The 14,427-nt window shown below is 26.6% G+C and overlaps 2 protein-coding genes across 4 annotated transcripts in view; one reads left to right on the forward strand and one right to left on the reverse strand.

The window, feature by feature from the left end:
* LOC117180180 (AT-rich interactive domain-containing protein 4B) overlaps nt 1-2,915 on the forward strand; it is a 36,773-nt gene extending 33,858 nt beyond the window's left edge. For both annotated transcript variants that reach the window (XM_033372542.1, XM_033372543.1), the window contains one exon: nt 1,141-2,915. In XM_033372542.1, coding sequence (XP_033228433.1) covers nt 1,141-1,184 — 44 coding nt within the window. In that variant the 3' untranslated portion in view covers nt 1,185-2,915. The remainder of the gene's footprint in view (nt 1-1,140) is intronic.
* Nucleotides 2,916-3,069: 154 nt separating this feature from the next.
* On the reverse strand, nt 3,070-14,174 carry LOC117179648 (MICOS complex subunit MIC27). 2 transcript variants are annotated; one of them, XM_033371653.1, is made up of 7 exons: nt 14,024-14,174; nt 13,853-13,940; nt 11,363-11,532; nt 8,248-8,393; nt 6,070-6,303; nt 5,554-5,711; nt 3,070-3,223 (listed from the first exon to the last, which is right to left on the reverse strand). In XM_033371653.1, the coding sequence occupies exons 2-7, from the start codon at nt 13,856-13,858 to the stop codon at nt 3,182-3,184; spliced, it is 756 nt and encodes a 251-aa protein (XP_033227544.1). In that variant the 5' UTR covers nt 13,859-13,940; nt 14,024-14,174; the 3' UTR covers nt 3,070-3,181. The 2 variants fall into 2 exon arrangements, with proteins under 2 accessions (XP_033227544.1, XP_033227545.1); XM_033371654.1 differs by lacking the exons at nt 13,853-13,940; nt 14,024-14,174 and having other exon boundaries at nt 11,352-11,464.
* Between the last annotated feature and the right edge of the window lie 253 nt (nt 14,175-14,427).

The raw sequence follows: 14,427 nt of genomic DNA on the forward strand, positions 1-14,427 counted from the left end.
CGATCTTTGAACCATGGATTCTCAAAGTTTAGACATTTATTCCACCGGTTAGTGAGATTCCAGGTTAATTACAGACTCGAAAAGCTTTGGAAAATGGTTCATTCCGAATTAAATTTGAAAATTTTCCATCGCAGCGCTTCCGCGGAATAGACAAACAGTTAAAAGAAAAACTCATATACATAGAAGACCATGGGAACAAAATATGTGTTGATAGAACGTTATTTCAGCCGAGGCTTCTTAAATCATGTAACTCGCTAAAAATTTTTTAGAACTCCTAATATTATAAAATAAAGTTCCAGAGGTGCAACGCGCGCTTCTACATGTGCAGTTTGTTTAAACGGTTTTATTTTTAAATCAATTTAATTAATAATGTTTTATTTAATTTATATTCAATTAATTTCAAATGATTTCTATATATTTTAATCGATTGTTGCGATTTTAAATATTTTGATTAATTGTAAAAGATTACAAAGATTTTCAAGATGTTTCGTTTCAAAACTGTGTTAAATTATTTGTAAAAATTTGTTATGAATTTTTGAATCTTTGTTATATTATTTATAGCTAGTGTAAAAAATTGTTTAAACGCTCAAAGTTTAACTATTTTTAATTTTAGCATTGAATTGAAATTGCTATTGTAAGTATTAATTATAATAAGGACGAAATAGCAAAATTTTTATTTTCACATCTTTAACAAAATCAACTTACGTTCACACGAAATATGATATTTGAGAATTTCGAGAAATTAAATAAGAAGAGCCAGGCAAAAGTTTCTTAGTGCTTCTTATTTAATTCCCAAATTTTCAACCCGATATCGCGTTTCGGGTAAACGTAAGTTTGATTTGACATAAATGTGATTTTTTTTAGGTTTAGCTCACATGGCCTTTAATGGCAGAAATAATTAAAAAATCATTTAAAATTCTGTGAAAACTATATAATTTCTTAGAAAAAGATTATTTTCTTTTTTTTTCTCTACATTTAAAAATAAAGATGTACTCTTTCCCCTATTTTCCCCTTATTCATGAAAAAATGACCATATTTCCTCTTCCTTTTTTTGCGCTGTAATCCCTGAAAATTTTCAGTTTTGATAACTTGAATTGGACACTGAGAACAATATTTTAACTCCTCAATTTAATTTCACAGCATTGAAAGCCGCCAAAGCAGAGATGCAACAAGCCTGTTCGTGATGAGAATATTCGAGTCATCGACGATAAAAAATGTCTCATGTACAGAACAACTTCCAGCATTTGAATATATTATGGTAACGATGTGATTTGTGCAAACGCCTAGATTTTAATCAAGCGAACTTTGATGTATTCATTATCTAATTGTAGTCAGTAATACGGCAGCTTAGATAAGTTTCTCCATCACTTAGGAACAGTTTGTAGATATAATCTCAGTGCATAGCATGAAATATGTAATTTTACATGCGTACGTAAATGAATTTTTACGTACATTCAACGTCATAATCAGTGCCCTTGAATGCAAAGTGTGCCAAATTGAGAAACTTGATTATTTATTTTATTTTGTTTTTGCTTGTACACTCAAGAAAATTTGTTAATTTTTGCAAAATCTAGTTTTTTCCCGTGGCATGAAAATTCCATTGGAATGTTAATTTTGCAAGTAAGAATTGGGAAAATTTATTATATTATTTTGTTTTAGGAAAACTATTAGGTGAATTAATAGAACCGGTGCATTTGAGGGTTTAACAATTCGTATCGTTTTTCGACGTGAAGCGCAAAATTAAATGACGAAAAAATTATTTTCGTCAAAGGCGCATTTATAAGGCTGAAAGGATTTTACGATAAATGTGCTCAGATTTCTGATATTGCAGCCTTTCGATTTGAACGAGGAGTCGTGTGCAAAGCAGGAAAGGAACTTCTTCAGTTTCAAAAGACTTTTTTAGTTGATGCAGATTAACGACTGGTTGTAGATGAGCTCAACCTCTATGTTATAAAATAGAACTTTTATGTTAGTCATTTGTAAAAAGATGTTGTCGCGTACGCTGGAATATTTGAATCTAAAATTAAAATCGATTATCGAGTTGTGTAGGTAATATTTAGATTGTTATTTATTGTAAGGTAATTTATTAATATATTAAAACTTAATTTACTAATAATATTATTCCAGGAAACAAAAAACTGACATTTGCACTTGACTCCTCGATTATAATTAGTGATTTCCTGTATCAGGAATAAAACTTTCTAAGGCTCTTTGATTGGCAATTTTTAAAGGAAGTCGAAATTTTCAAAGCTAAAATTCTGCAGATTAGAGCAGTTTTAATAATTGAGAATAACTATTAGTAATTGAGAAGTCACTTTCTATTGGATCACGTTTTCGAAAGAGTACATTTTTTTCTTAAGCGCATTTTGTCTTTTTTTTTTGAAAATGATTTTTAACTTCATTTATGAAAGATTTTAATGCGATCTTTAATTTTTTTATAGGCTCGAAATGTTCACTTATTTCAACAAAAATGAACAAATTTTTCAAGTCAATGACAATACAGGAAGGTTCTTTTCTGTAAGAGAATGTAAATGTCAAACTTTCGAAGGGCCTTTAGTGGGAGAACCAGACTTTTTATTTTGCGCACGTCCAAGTGTACACAGAGATATAAAAATCAGATAAATATTTAAAGTTTCTATATGTCTGTGATCATTGTTATATTAAGACTTTGTAATCATTCAAACATTTTGATTTTTTTTTAAATGGTTCATCGTGTAGGTATTTGCAATAGCATGGTTAAGAAATCATTAAAATATACTTTCATATTCGATAGAAAAAGTTATTTACATTTTCATACGCATATGTTTCACGTACAAAAAGAATAATTGAACTAACTGTTGCGCTACCTAAACGTTTCACAATTTGTTTTTAAAAAAATTATGGAATGAATGTTGTAAATATAACATTACGAATAATCCCAGGTCTTTTTATTTGAAATTTCCTACTTTCGGTTATTTTTTCATGTAATAATTATCAAATAAAAATAACATGAGTGATTTTTTTGATGTTTTTTATTCGAACCATTATTCAAACATTTGATTTTGAAGGATTGTGCCTAACAAATCGTCAATAATTCTTACATACTGTTAAAGAAGATTCGTTATTTGTAAGTATACTGATATTTGTGAATACTTAGATGTTCATACACTTTTCCGCAGCTCGACTACCAGCGATTTTCGATTTAACTTGTCTTCGGTTTGGACGCTGGTTCTTTGGGGTTGGCCTGAAAAAAATTCAGTTTAATTTTTGAAGAAACAAATTAAAAGGGGACTATATAATTGTTTCCAAGGACGAAATAACTACTAAAAATGTTTTCCAGTGGAGGCGAATTACTCCAGATTATATTTCATTACCTCTATATAAAGAAATAATCAACAAAATACCTGAATTTTCAACTAAATAAGATAAATTTCAAACCAAATAGTCAAATTTTCAACTAAAATAGATCAATTTTCCATAAAAAATGGAATAATTAAATTTTGAGTTGAAAAATTATCACCTCAACAAAGAATTCTAACAAAAAAGATGAATTTTCAACAAAAATTAATTTTCAACCAAAAAAATTACTATCAAAATTATTGAATTTTTTACAAAGTAGATTAATTTTTAACCATAAGGGATGAATTTTCAAAGAAAAATGCAATAGCTGATTTCTCAACTAAAATCGGTTTTAATTTATTATCTATCAAACATAACAGACAAATTTTCAACAAAATATTTGAATGCTTACCAAAAACATGAATTTTCAACAAAAAAACTTGGCTTTTCAACTAAAAATGCTACTTTTTAAACAATCAATTTAATTTCCAACAATGTAGAATAATTTGCCATAAGATTATTTAATTTTTAACGAAGAATAATTTTTTACCGAAAAAATTGAATTTTCAAGGAAAAAAAGTTAATTGTCAACCAAATAGTTGGATTTTCTAACAAATTAGTTCATTTTTTAACCCAAATAGACAAATTTTTAACAACAAAAATGACTCAAAAAATTATTGAATTTCCTACAAAGATTACTTTTAAACCAAATAATTGAATTTTCAACAAAAAAAAATAATTGTGAACCAAATAGTTGAACTTTCAACCCAAAAAACTAATTTTCAACAAAGAAGTTACTTTTTTAACAAACAAAATAAAAGCTTTTACAAAGCTGTTAATTTCTTACGAAGTAAATTAAGTTTTCACCTTTTGAAAAAAATTGTTTAATTTGCAACGAAGAATATTAATTTCCAAACATAAAATTGAAGTTCTAACCAAAAAACGTAGTTTTTTTACCGAAAATTAAAAATTTTCAACCAAACCGTTGAATTTTTAATAAAGTAGTTCAGCTTTCAAACAAATAATTCAACTGTCAACCAAAAATAATATTTTTTTCAAAATATGGACATCAATTTTCAATAAAACAATTGAATTTTTAACAACAAAAAATGATTCGAAAAATTGTCGAATTTTCTTCAAAGTCGATTAATTTCTAACCCAATAATTGATTTTCAACAAAAAACCTGAATTTTCAACAAAATAAGTTCATCCTGAATATAAGATGAATCTTGAACTAGAGTAGTTGAATTCTTAGTTAAATAATACATGTTAAGCCAAAGACACAAATTTTAAACAAAAATGTTAAATTTCAACTAAAAAGGATACTTTTGAACAAATTTTTTTAATTTGGAACAAAGAATATTTTTCATAAATAAAATTGAATTTCTAACCAAGAAACGTAATTTTTTTTAACGAAAATGCAGAATTTTCAACCAAATAGTTTAATTTTTAACAAAGCAGTTCCATTTTCAAACAAATAATTAAATTGCCAACCAAGAGTAATAATTTTGTCAAAATATGGACATCAAATTTGAATCAAATGATTGAAATTTTAACCAAAAAATTACTTGCAAAACTGTTGGATTTTCTACCGAGTCGATTAATTTTTAACCGAATAATTGATTTTCAACGAAAAACATAAGTTTTTAACAAAACAAGTTCATTGTGAACATAGGATTAATCTTCAACTAAAATAGTTGAATTCTCAGTTAAATAATACATTTTGAACCGAAAAAACAACGATTTTTCAAAACCAAATTTTCGAACATAAACACGAATTTCAAACAAAACGGTTGACTTTTGAACGAAAAAAAAACTTTTTAACAAAATTGTTTGATTTGCAACAAAGTAGATTAATTTTTAACCAAATAGTTGAATTTTTAACAAAGCAGTTCAACTAAATAGCAAAATTTTCAAATAAACCACAAGCAGCTTCAACAAAATCCATAAATTTTCAATACAAGTTATTTTTCAAACAAATAGTTGAATTTTTAATACGAAGACAAATTTCCAACAAAGCAGATTCACGAAATAGATGAATTTCCAATTAAAATTATGCATTATCAAAGATTCATTTTTGAACCGAAAAATATGATTTTTTAATCAAATACATGAATTTTCGGCCAGAGTTACTTTGAATTATCTGGATCACAAGTATAATATAAAACAGAGCAGTCCAGAGTTGTTTCATCCTCTATTATTTTTTACTCTCATAAGAATTTATCAGAAAAGTACCTCTTTTTGTTTCACTGCATCTATAGCTTTAGTCGTCAAATTTACGACAGCGCAAGCGGCCGAGGAACCAACACCAACAACTAAATCTCCAACCTCCGACAAAGAAGTTGGCAATTCTGGCCAGTGAATTTCCAATTGATTTGAATCTCCGGGTTTCACTGAAAAAAAAGAATACAAAAATGATCAATTCGGCAGATTTTCACATTGAAATTATAAAACTTAGATTAAAAAAAAAAAGATAAAATATTACGGTGGTTATTTTGTCTCTAGACAAAGTGCCTTAGTTTACAAATTTTACTAGAGGACTGAGGGAGAGGACATATGTCACGTGTTAATTTCCAATTAAATTTCATTTCTCTGGATTAAGGAATAGATTCTTTCGGAAGGTCAACATTCTGGAGTTTTTTTTGGAGGAGACGAGGGTTCTTTTTCTGAATAAGAGATTGAATATTAAGTATCAATATTATTTTTATAAGAATATTCGTTCAGAAAATTGTTTTTTTATTGGTTCCTTACCGCCGTAAACGAAGTTATAACCAATATTCGTGTAATGTTTTGCTAGATCTAATCCATTTCGTGCTTGAGCAGGATAAATGAAGGCAGCAACGGATAGAGAACCGGTGCTAGTGTAAACTAATTTCTTGAATTTTCCTCCTCGAATTCCTAATAAAAATCCTAGCAAGCCTCCAACAGTAATTGCACCAATACGAGGTAAAGGACTTGGGTCGTCTCGAAGATAATCGACGAGAACTGGCATGGATCACAAGTACAATCTTTCAATTTTCACAGATATATTATATTTCTTAAAGACCGATTGATAGATAAAAAAGAGAAATTTTCCTACAGTGAGATAAAAAGAATCTATGTAATTAATTTATAATTTATTTACATTTCCTGGGTATTTGATTTTCATATAAAATCGGGTAGTCTGACCCTTAGTAAAATATGAGAAACGTATATATATTTTTAATTTAATGAAAATTTTCTTTAAAAAGCTCGATCTAGCGACACATTTTTCGAACAAAATTAAAGAGTGGATTTTTTCAAAAAGGCCACCTTCATTTTTATCTTGACTTTTTTTTAATTGAAATATTTCAACTGTAAAAGTTAATGAAACTAAAAAAATGTAGATATTTCAAATTTCTAAACTTCTAATTCACGAAATTAGTAAAATATTAAAATTATTAAACTAAAAAAAATGTCTAATTTCATTCTCAAAAAATTTATTTAACATTTTTCATCTATTAGAATAATATTTTATATCATGCATAGTGCATATATTTAAATGCATAAGAAGAGCTCTTCAAAATTTTCAACTATACACGTATACCTGTAAAATAAAACATGACTTTAACCGATAAAAATATTAAATGTAATTTTTTGTGAATTTGATAATTCAGGAATTTGTAATTTTTGCAATTTATTAATTTCGAGACACTAATCTCGTAACTTTGTGTAATTTCATCCACGAGCATTTTCGAATTTTTATAGTTTCGTTAATTTTTACTTTCAGAATATTTCAATTTGGTTATTAAACATTTGTGGTGGTTTGCTGTTGTTAATTTTAAATTTCTCAAATTTTCATTGTGCGAAAATGTTTTGTTTTAGTAATTATATTTTCGGTGTTTTTCAACATTCCGATTTTTGTTTGTACAAAATTATTTTATCCTGATCATAAATTTAGGTCATAAGTAAATAAAATTTAAGATAATTTTAGGAACATTCAGAGTTTAAAAACTCTTCAAATTGTAATGAAAAAAATATGAAATTTTAGGTATATTTTCGAAAATTCTGTTACAATTTCGTAATTTAATACAAAATTTCGGTAAATACCGTTAGAATTTTGTTTTTAATTCGAGATGCGGTTACGCAAAAGTATCGGAAATTTCTCTTAATGTTCCGTAACTTACGAATATATAGTTACAGAATTTAGAAATATATCATATTTTTCAGATTTTAAATAAGAAAATTCATGAAATTATGATTTTTGCTAATCCGTTTTGATTAATTTTGCTTCATTAGTTGATTGGGCTTTTTTATTTTTTCTGCTTCTTTTCCTTTGAGCACAATGTTACTGTCACTGAATAATTAATCAAAACGGAAAAGCAAAAATCATTATTTCATCAATTTTTTTATTTAAAATCTAATAACTCTGACATTTATACATTTTTTTCATCTGTATTTTTGTATATATAATTTTAGCTCCTTAAAGATACAAAACCAAGAATGTTTAAAAAAGAAATTGATATTTTGAATATTTTTGTGAGGACGAAACTTACAAGAAATCTCCTTCGTATTGCTATGAATCTAAAAAAAGAAACAAGAAAAAAATCAAAGGTGGCCTTTTGGAGAAAAATAAAATTATAGTTTTTTTTTTAATCACGCCATTCTGGAAATTTAGAAAAATTATTAAGTATTTTAACAGAAATATGATTAAGTGTAGATTTTTCTGTAAGATGCCACAAAGGAAATTAAATTATGTCAATTTGTTCCCAAGATACATTCTTTAAAAGAAAAAATTTCTTACACATTTAATGATCCACCTAAACATTCAAGTAGAAGTAAATCCATGAAACAAATTTTGCTGGTAAAAACATATGAAATCGGTCATTTTGGTTCTTGGAAATTTATAAATTTAAAAGTCAAAGAATAAGGATCGAAATTGTTTTAATTTCATAATTTTCTTTCACTCACACGCGCTGTGTTCTTTTCCTGTGCTGATAGTGTTGCTAACGGTATCGGTTACTAGTTCATATTGTGAAACAACACCCATGAAACTTCTTCGAATAGTTCCAAAACCCTGCTCCAAGACAGAAGGCCCACAGTCTTCATTTTTAGCACTAAAAAATCGTTGAAATGAAAAAGGTGAATATTTTGTGGAAACAAAGTTTCAATAAAATATTTACAGTACAATTGAAAGATTAAACTAATTAAGCTATTAAATAAAGACAATCAGAGTACATAAAATTTGAGTATTTTAAAAACTGTATGGATCACATTCAGTCCCTTATTTTTCGCCTATTTGATAAGAATCCCCCATAATACATATATTGAAATTTTTTCCATTTTCCCCCATTTTTTGGAAGTTGCGATTAATTTTTCACATAAAAACCTATATTATTTTAAATTACGCGGGTCGCAAATATCTATTTTGTTTTAATTGAGATGAATCCGTATAGAAAAGTTGCCTTTTTGGGGATCAAAAACTGCACTAGTTGAAAAAAATAAGGCCAAGTGCAACGGTCATTAAGTTTAAAGATATCAGTTTTTCGCATTTTTCATCTAAATTTCAAACCACTTTTTTTGTTTCCTTTTTAATTTTTCACTAAAGGGGGTTTCAACACCTCGACCGAAATGAATACACAAATTTAAAACGCTAAAAATTACATCTTATCTATTTTATAAATTAAGACCTAAGAGACCAAAAACAGATAGCATCAATAAGTTTACGTGTTCACAATAACACGTGCCTAAAAAGGTTATTTTGCTTATTTTTTGCGCAATCACGATACAGTTTCACGGTAAATCATAAATAAATTTTTTTTTTATTTTTGATCAAATATTCTGGAAAGGGAAAACCTATTTCTAAGTAAATATGGTAGAAAGATCCAAGCCATTCCAAAGTTCGATTCACTATACAATTATTTTATTTAAAATAATTTGTATTATTCTTACAAAATTTTACCAAAATATTTGAATTGAAGAATTCAGCACAAAATTGGTTCAGCCTATCCTAGTTCTAGGTTTTTTTTTGCAAAAAATTGCGGAAGTGAAATAATTGCCTTAGAAGGGTAGATGGAGAAATGTGTAGAGCTCAAAAAAATATATTAAATAATTTTTTGGTCTTTCCGAAATTTTCTATTTCTGTCCATTATTATAAATATAATTCTATATTCACTATTTAAGGAATCCACAAAGTGAAATGCACTGTAAAATTATTTTTTAATACTTTAAACATTTTATATAAAAAATTGATATACAAAATTCAGCGATACATTCGTTTTTGCAAAAAAAAAAAACAAAAAAAAACAGAAAAATCTGACGTCACTTAATCAACAGTGTCGCGCAAAAGAAAAAAATCTTATAATTAAGTTATTTTCAGGGTTACCAAAAAACATCATTTTCAAAATTCCCTGAGTTTCCCTGATCAATTTTTCATTTTGGGAGACCATTAATATTCAAAGACCCGCATTTTAATTTCGTGACATTTAAAAATTTTTATCTATTATAAACGAAATAAGAAAATATTTCAGATTAAAATTTAATAATATAATATTATTTGCAACAAAAAGTTAAATTATCGACCGAAATAACTGACTTTTTAACCAAATAGTTCAATTTTTAACAAAATAGTTGAAATTCTAATAAAATACTTGAATTTTCAATGGACGAATTTTCTGTGCAAACTAACAAATGTTTAACAAAATAGTTGGATTTATAGTTAAATAGTTGAATTTTCCATCTAAAAAGATAAATTCGGAACAGAAGATGTGAGACTTTAGATTTCAACCAAAAAATTTAATTTTTAACCAAACAGTTACATTTTTAACAAAAAAAAAGAAAATTTGAAACCAAGAAAATTACTTTTCTACCAAAAAAAAATAATTTTTAATTGGAAAAGATAAATTTTAAAATAAAAAGATAAACGCGCTACAAAACAAATTTATTTTTTAAAAAGTAGATTAAATTTCACCCAAACAGTTAAATTTTCAATTAGAAAATATTAATTTTTACAAGATAGTTAAACTTTTAGCCAAAGAAATGAGTTTTCAACTACAATGATGATCGTTCAACTGGAATATTTAAATTTTCTGTTACAAAAATTAATTTAAAAAAAAAAAAAAAACGAATTTTCAACCAAAAGGATGGAATTTCAACTAAAATGATAATTTTTTTAAAGAAATGATCCTTTAACAAAGTATGTCAACCTTTAAACAAGTAGTAGTTCAATTTTCAAGCAAAAAGTATGAAGTTTCGATGAATAACGTAATAGCAGATATTGCATCCAAAAATGATTTTAATTAAAACAGTTGAATTCAACAAAAAAGACGCATTAAAAAAACTGAATCGTCTACCAAAGAAGATTAATTTTCAACAAAATTATTAAATTTTCGACTCGAGATATAGCCGTTAGGAGGAACAAACTGCCAAAAACATAATTAGTAATAGAAGGAAAAGGCAAATAAATTACTAACAAAAGTATGATATCAGGATGATCGCAAAAATAAGTTTTCAAAATTCCTCAATTTTTCCCTGACCAATTTTTCATTTTCTATGACCATTATTATTCAAATACTAGAATCTTAATCTTGTAACATTTTTAACACAGAACCTTTTATAAACGGAATAAAATAGATTCAAATTAAAAATCTCATATTTATGATCAATCGCAGTTAATAGAAGTTCCTCTTATAGAACATCCCTGACTGTTACCAGATATTTTTTTAAATCCCTGACTTTTCCCTTATTTCCAGGTTTTCCTTGGCTTAAGGCCACCCTGTACCACTGTGATCTCTGAAATTATATAAATGACAGAACGAACGTTTGAAAATTTAAATGGTTCAAATGTAAGCTTGTTTTTGTTACAGAGAAAATTAAAAATCTGATTGAACTTTGCAGGCAATTACAATTATATAAAAACAGACTCTACGAAATAGAAATAATATTATTGGAATCCTCATCACATAAATATAATTAAAATATTGATAATTTATTGAAAAATTGTATTTCCAGTACCTGTTTTTAATATTTAATAGTTTTAAACGAGAAAAATGTAACAGAATTTAGTCGTGAATTACTTGCGCTTTACCATGGAATATTCTTAGTACATTCGTCGATAGTATAAATTGGAAGATCTGAGGGACGAATTAGATTCTTTTCTTGAACCTCGTTGCAACAAGGTTTGGGGCCATCGGGTGCTTGTTTCAAGACCGGTACAGCCGAGCAAAGTCCACATGGCATCATAAATTTCTTGAAAAACTTTATTTTAAGAAATCATTAATAGCTACGTAAATATAGAAAAAAAGTAAACATAAAGTACAGAGTGCATGGCCAGTCAACTTATAAAAAATCGCGGTCTTTTCAGGTCATTCCAGTTTGGAATGTTTTTTAGTATACAAATTTATTTCAATTAATAAAATTTAGATATTTCTATATAAAGGTCATTTTTGCTTCCCCGTGTAAGATATCTGAGAATATTGATTTAATTGATTTAAAATTTTGCAAATTTCTTCTTTTTGATATCATTGACCAAAAGAATAAGAGAGATACTGATTTTTTCCAAGCAAATAGATTTAAAATGCATTAAGTAAGTGAAAAATTACTTTACATTGTTCTCCACTTACAAGTTGCTCAGTTTGAGAAGGATTTTCGAAACCAAAGTTACAAAAAATGTTGAGTTACTTTTTTAAAAAAATGTATCAAAGTGTATCAGTGTAAATCATATGTAAACGATTTTAAGAATTTCCAACAAATAAATCGACGCTGTCATTTTTACTTTTTACAATAAAAGATTCAAAATTTAATCATTTTCAATTTCAAGTCTTTAAAATAGAACTGTACCCCCCAAAATGGTTCAAAATCACATACCTTTCAAATATAAATTTTAAAAATTCAATAATTTCCAATTCTATACTTTCAAAATTGAAATATTCCATGTTAGGTCTTTAAAATTATAGAAATGGAAATTGTAAATCTTTAGGATTTAGGATTTACAAAGTTTTTAACTTTGAAAATTTACAATTAAATATTATGCAAGTTTAAGTTTAAAACATTAAAAATTCTGTAATTTTTATTGTTTACGTGTAAAATTTCTTAAATTTGGAAGATTTAGAACCGAAAACTCTTGACTCTAGGCCAAATTTAAGCATTTTTATTTAAACATTTTTAAAATTAAATAATTTAAATTTTTTAATCATCACAATCGAATATTTTTCAATTAAAAATCTTTGAAATTGAACTATTCAAACAAACAAAAATCAATCAAATTTGTATAATTTGCTATTATACACATTAAATATTGAATAATTTTTCTAATTGTTTAAAATGGCGTAATTTCAAAAGTCAGTCAAAATTGCATAATTTTATAATATACATAGAAGAATATTCAATTGCAGATATTCAAAATTAAAGAATTTTTCTTTGTAAGTCTTCAAAATTTAACTACATATTTCACAAAATGTTCAATATCACATTTTAAACTATAAACATTCCAAATGAATGAACCTTCAATGATAAACATAGAAAATTCCAGAATTTTAAATGGTATCTTCAAAAAGTTAGAACTTTGAATTTTAAATATTTGAAATTTAGTTTTTAATTTTGAAAATTTACAATTAAAAATGATGCAAGCCTTAAGTTTTACAATAACAACTTTTGTGGTTTTTATTTATGCATCTTTAAAATTGAATAAATTTCAATATTAAATCTTTAAAATATATATTTGTAGATTCTTAACTCATGATTTAAATCAGCCATTTTAAATGTACAAATTCTATTACTATATATGTATATATTTGAATTGAGCGACCCGAAAAACCTCAGTGTATCCATTTTCATAAAATCCAGACCATTTTCAAATTTTTTATTCGCCATATTGGATCACCCAATTTTAATTTAGACATTCTTATATCAAACTTGAATTTAGCGACCCCAATAACTGTAGAATACTCCTTTCTATAAAAATCGATAACTAAAGCAGATTCTGACAAATAACCGAGCAGTTTCAAACAGTTGTTTTAAAAAACATTAAAGAAATTTCTAAAGTCAAATACTTTCAAAATTGCTTTATTTAGCATCAATAAATAGTCTGCATAAACAAACATTTAAATATACTGTCGCGAAAATAATGGTTCCATCAGAAGTGACCTTAAAATGGATTTATATGCAAAATTAACAATAAAATCAAAATTCATCACAATCTAAACATTTTTATATTATTTCAGAAAAACTCTGTGATAAATAGAATAAATCTAAAGAACAAAATCATAGTTATCAAAATTACATTTGCCAACAGGTACATATATGCACAATTTTTAAATTAAATTTGAGGTTATGCATATTTATTTTCTAATCCTTTTGAACACAGTTTTCTAGTAAGATACCGTAGACTTTAAAATAAAATGTACTACGTAATTACATTAGTAATTAATTGTAATGAATAATTGCTCCAAAATAAAAAATTTGTAGAGCCGCTTTTTGGCACGTGAAAGTGAAAATTCTGGCTTGACTGACTTTTGCTTTCCAAAATGGGTTGACCTTTTTCTAAAAAGAAAATATTGCATAATATTGTATTAATTACCTTCATTCTGTTGCTATGTACAAAAACTGTATTTTATAATACACTCGAATAATTCGGCTAAATCGTTTTATTTTCGAATTTGCGAGAACTAAAAGATTCAAAAAAACTTCATTTCAAAAGCAAGTACGCCTGTGTAAATTTTACAAATTTTCGAAAAATCCATTTACATACATCGCAGCTTCTTCAATCACTATTACGTGACTGTCACTGTCAAAGGATTTACTTTTTTTCTTTAACCAACTATATACAAACGTTATTTTGTTTATTTTAGCTTTTCAATTTATTTTTCCCCAACGAAAGACATCATGGACGTGACAGAAGACAAAATTCCGTGCACCGTGAAAAAAGAAACTTCCGGTCGATTGCGCATGAGCAAAAATTCCGAAATTCAAAATTCGCAAATCTTGAAAAATTATTTTTAATTATTTCCAAAGTTCCGCCCTTTCGTATAACACGAGATCAATGCGAAAAGGGGAAAACGGAAACAATCATAGGAAAGATAGAAAGTAAACATTGTGAGTTTAGGCTTATTCTCCCTGTTTTTGTTTATTACTTATTATTTTAATTTTATTTTC

The sequence above is a fragment of the Belonocnema kinseyi genome, chromosome 9, assembly GCF_010883055.1.
Source record: "Belonocnema kinseyi isolate 2016_QV_RU_SX_M_011 chromosome 9, B_treatae_v1, whole genome shotgun sequence".
NCBI classification, from domain to species: Eukaryota; Metazoa; Arthropoda; class Insecta; order Hymenoptera; family Cynipidae; genus Belonocnema; species Belonocnema kinseyi.

What these genes read in the sequence shown, in the direction of transcription:
- LOC117179648 (XM_033371653.1), bottom strand. An exon ending in AGGAAAAGAACACAGCGCGT is followed by an intron (nt 6,304 to 8,247) that starts GTGAGTGAAAGA and finishes GATCCATGCCAG; the next exon opens with TTCTCGTCGATTATCTTCGA. An exon ending in ATGCAGTGAAACAAAAAGAG is followed by an intron (nt 3,224 to 5,553) that starts GTACTTTTCTGA and finishes AATTTTTTTCAG; the next exon opens with GCCAACCCCAAAGAACCAGC.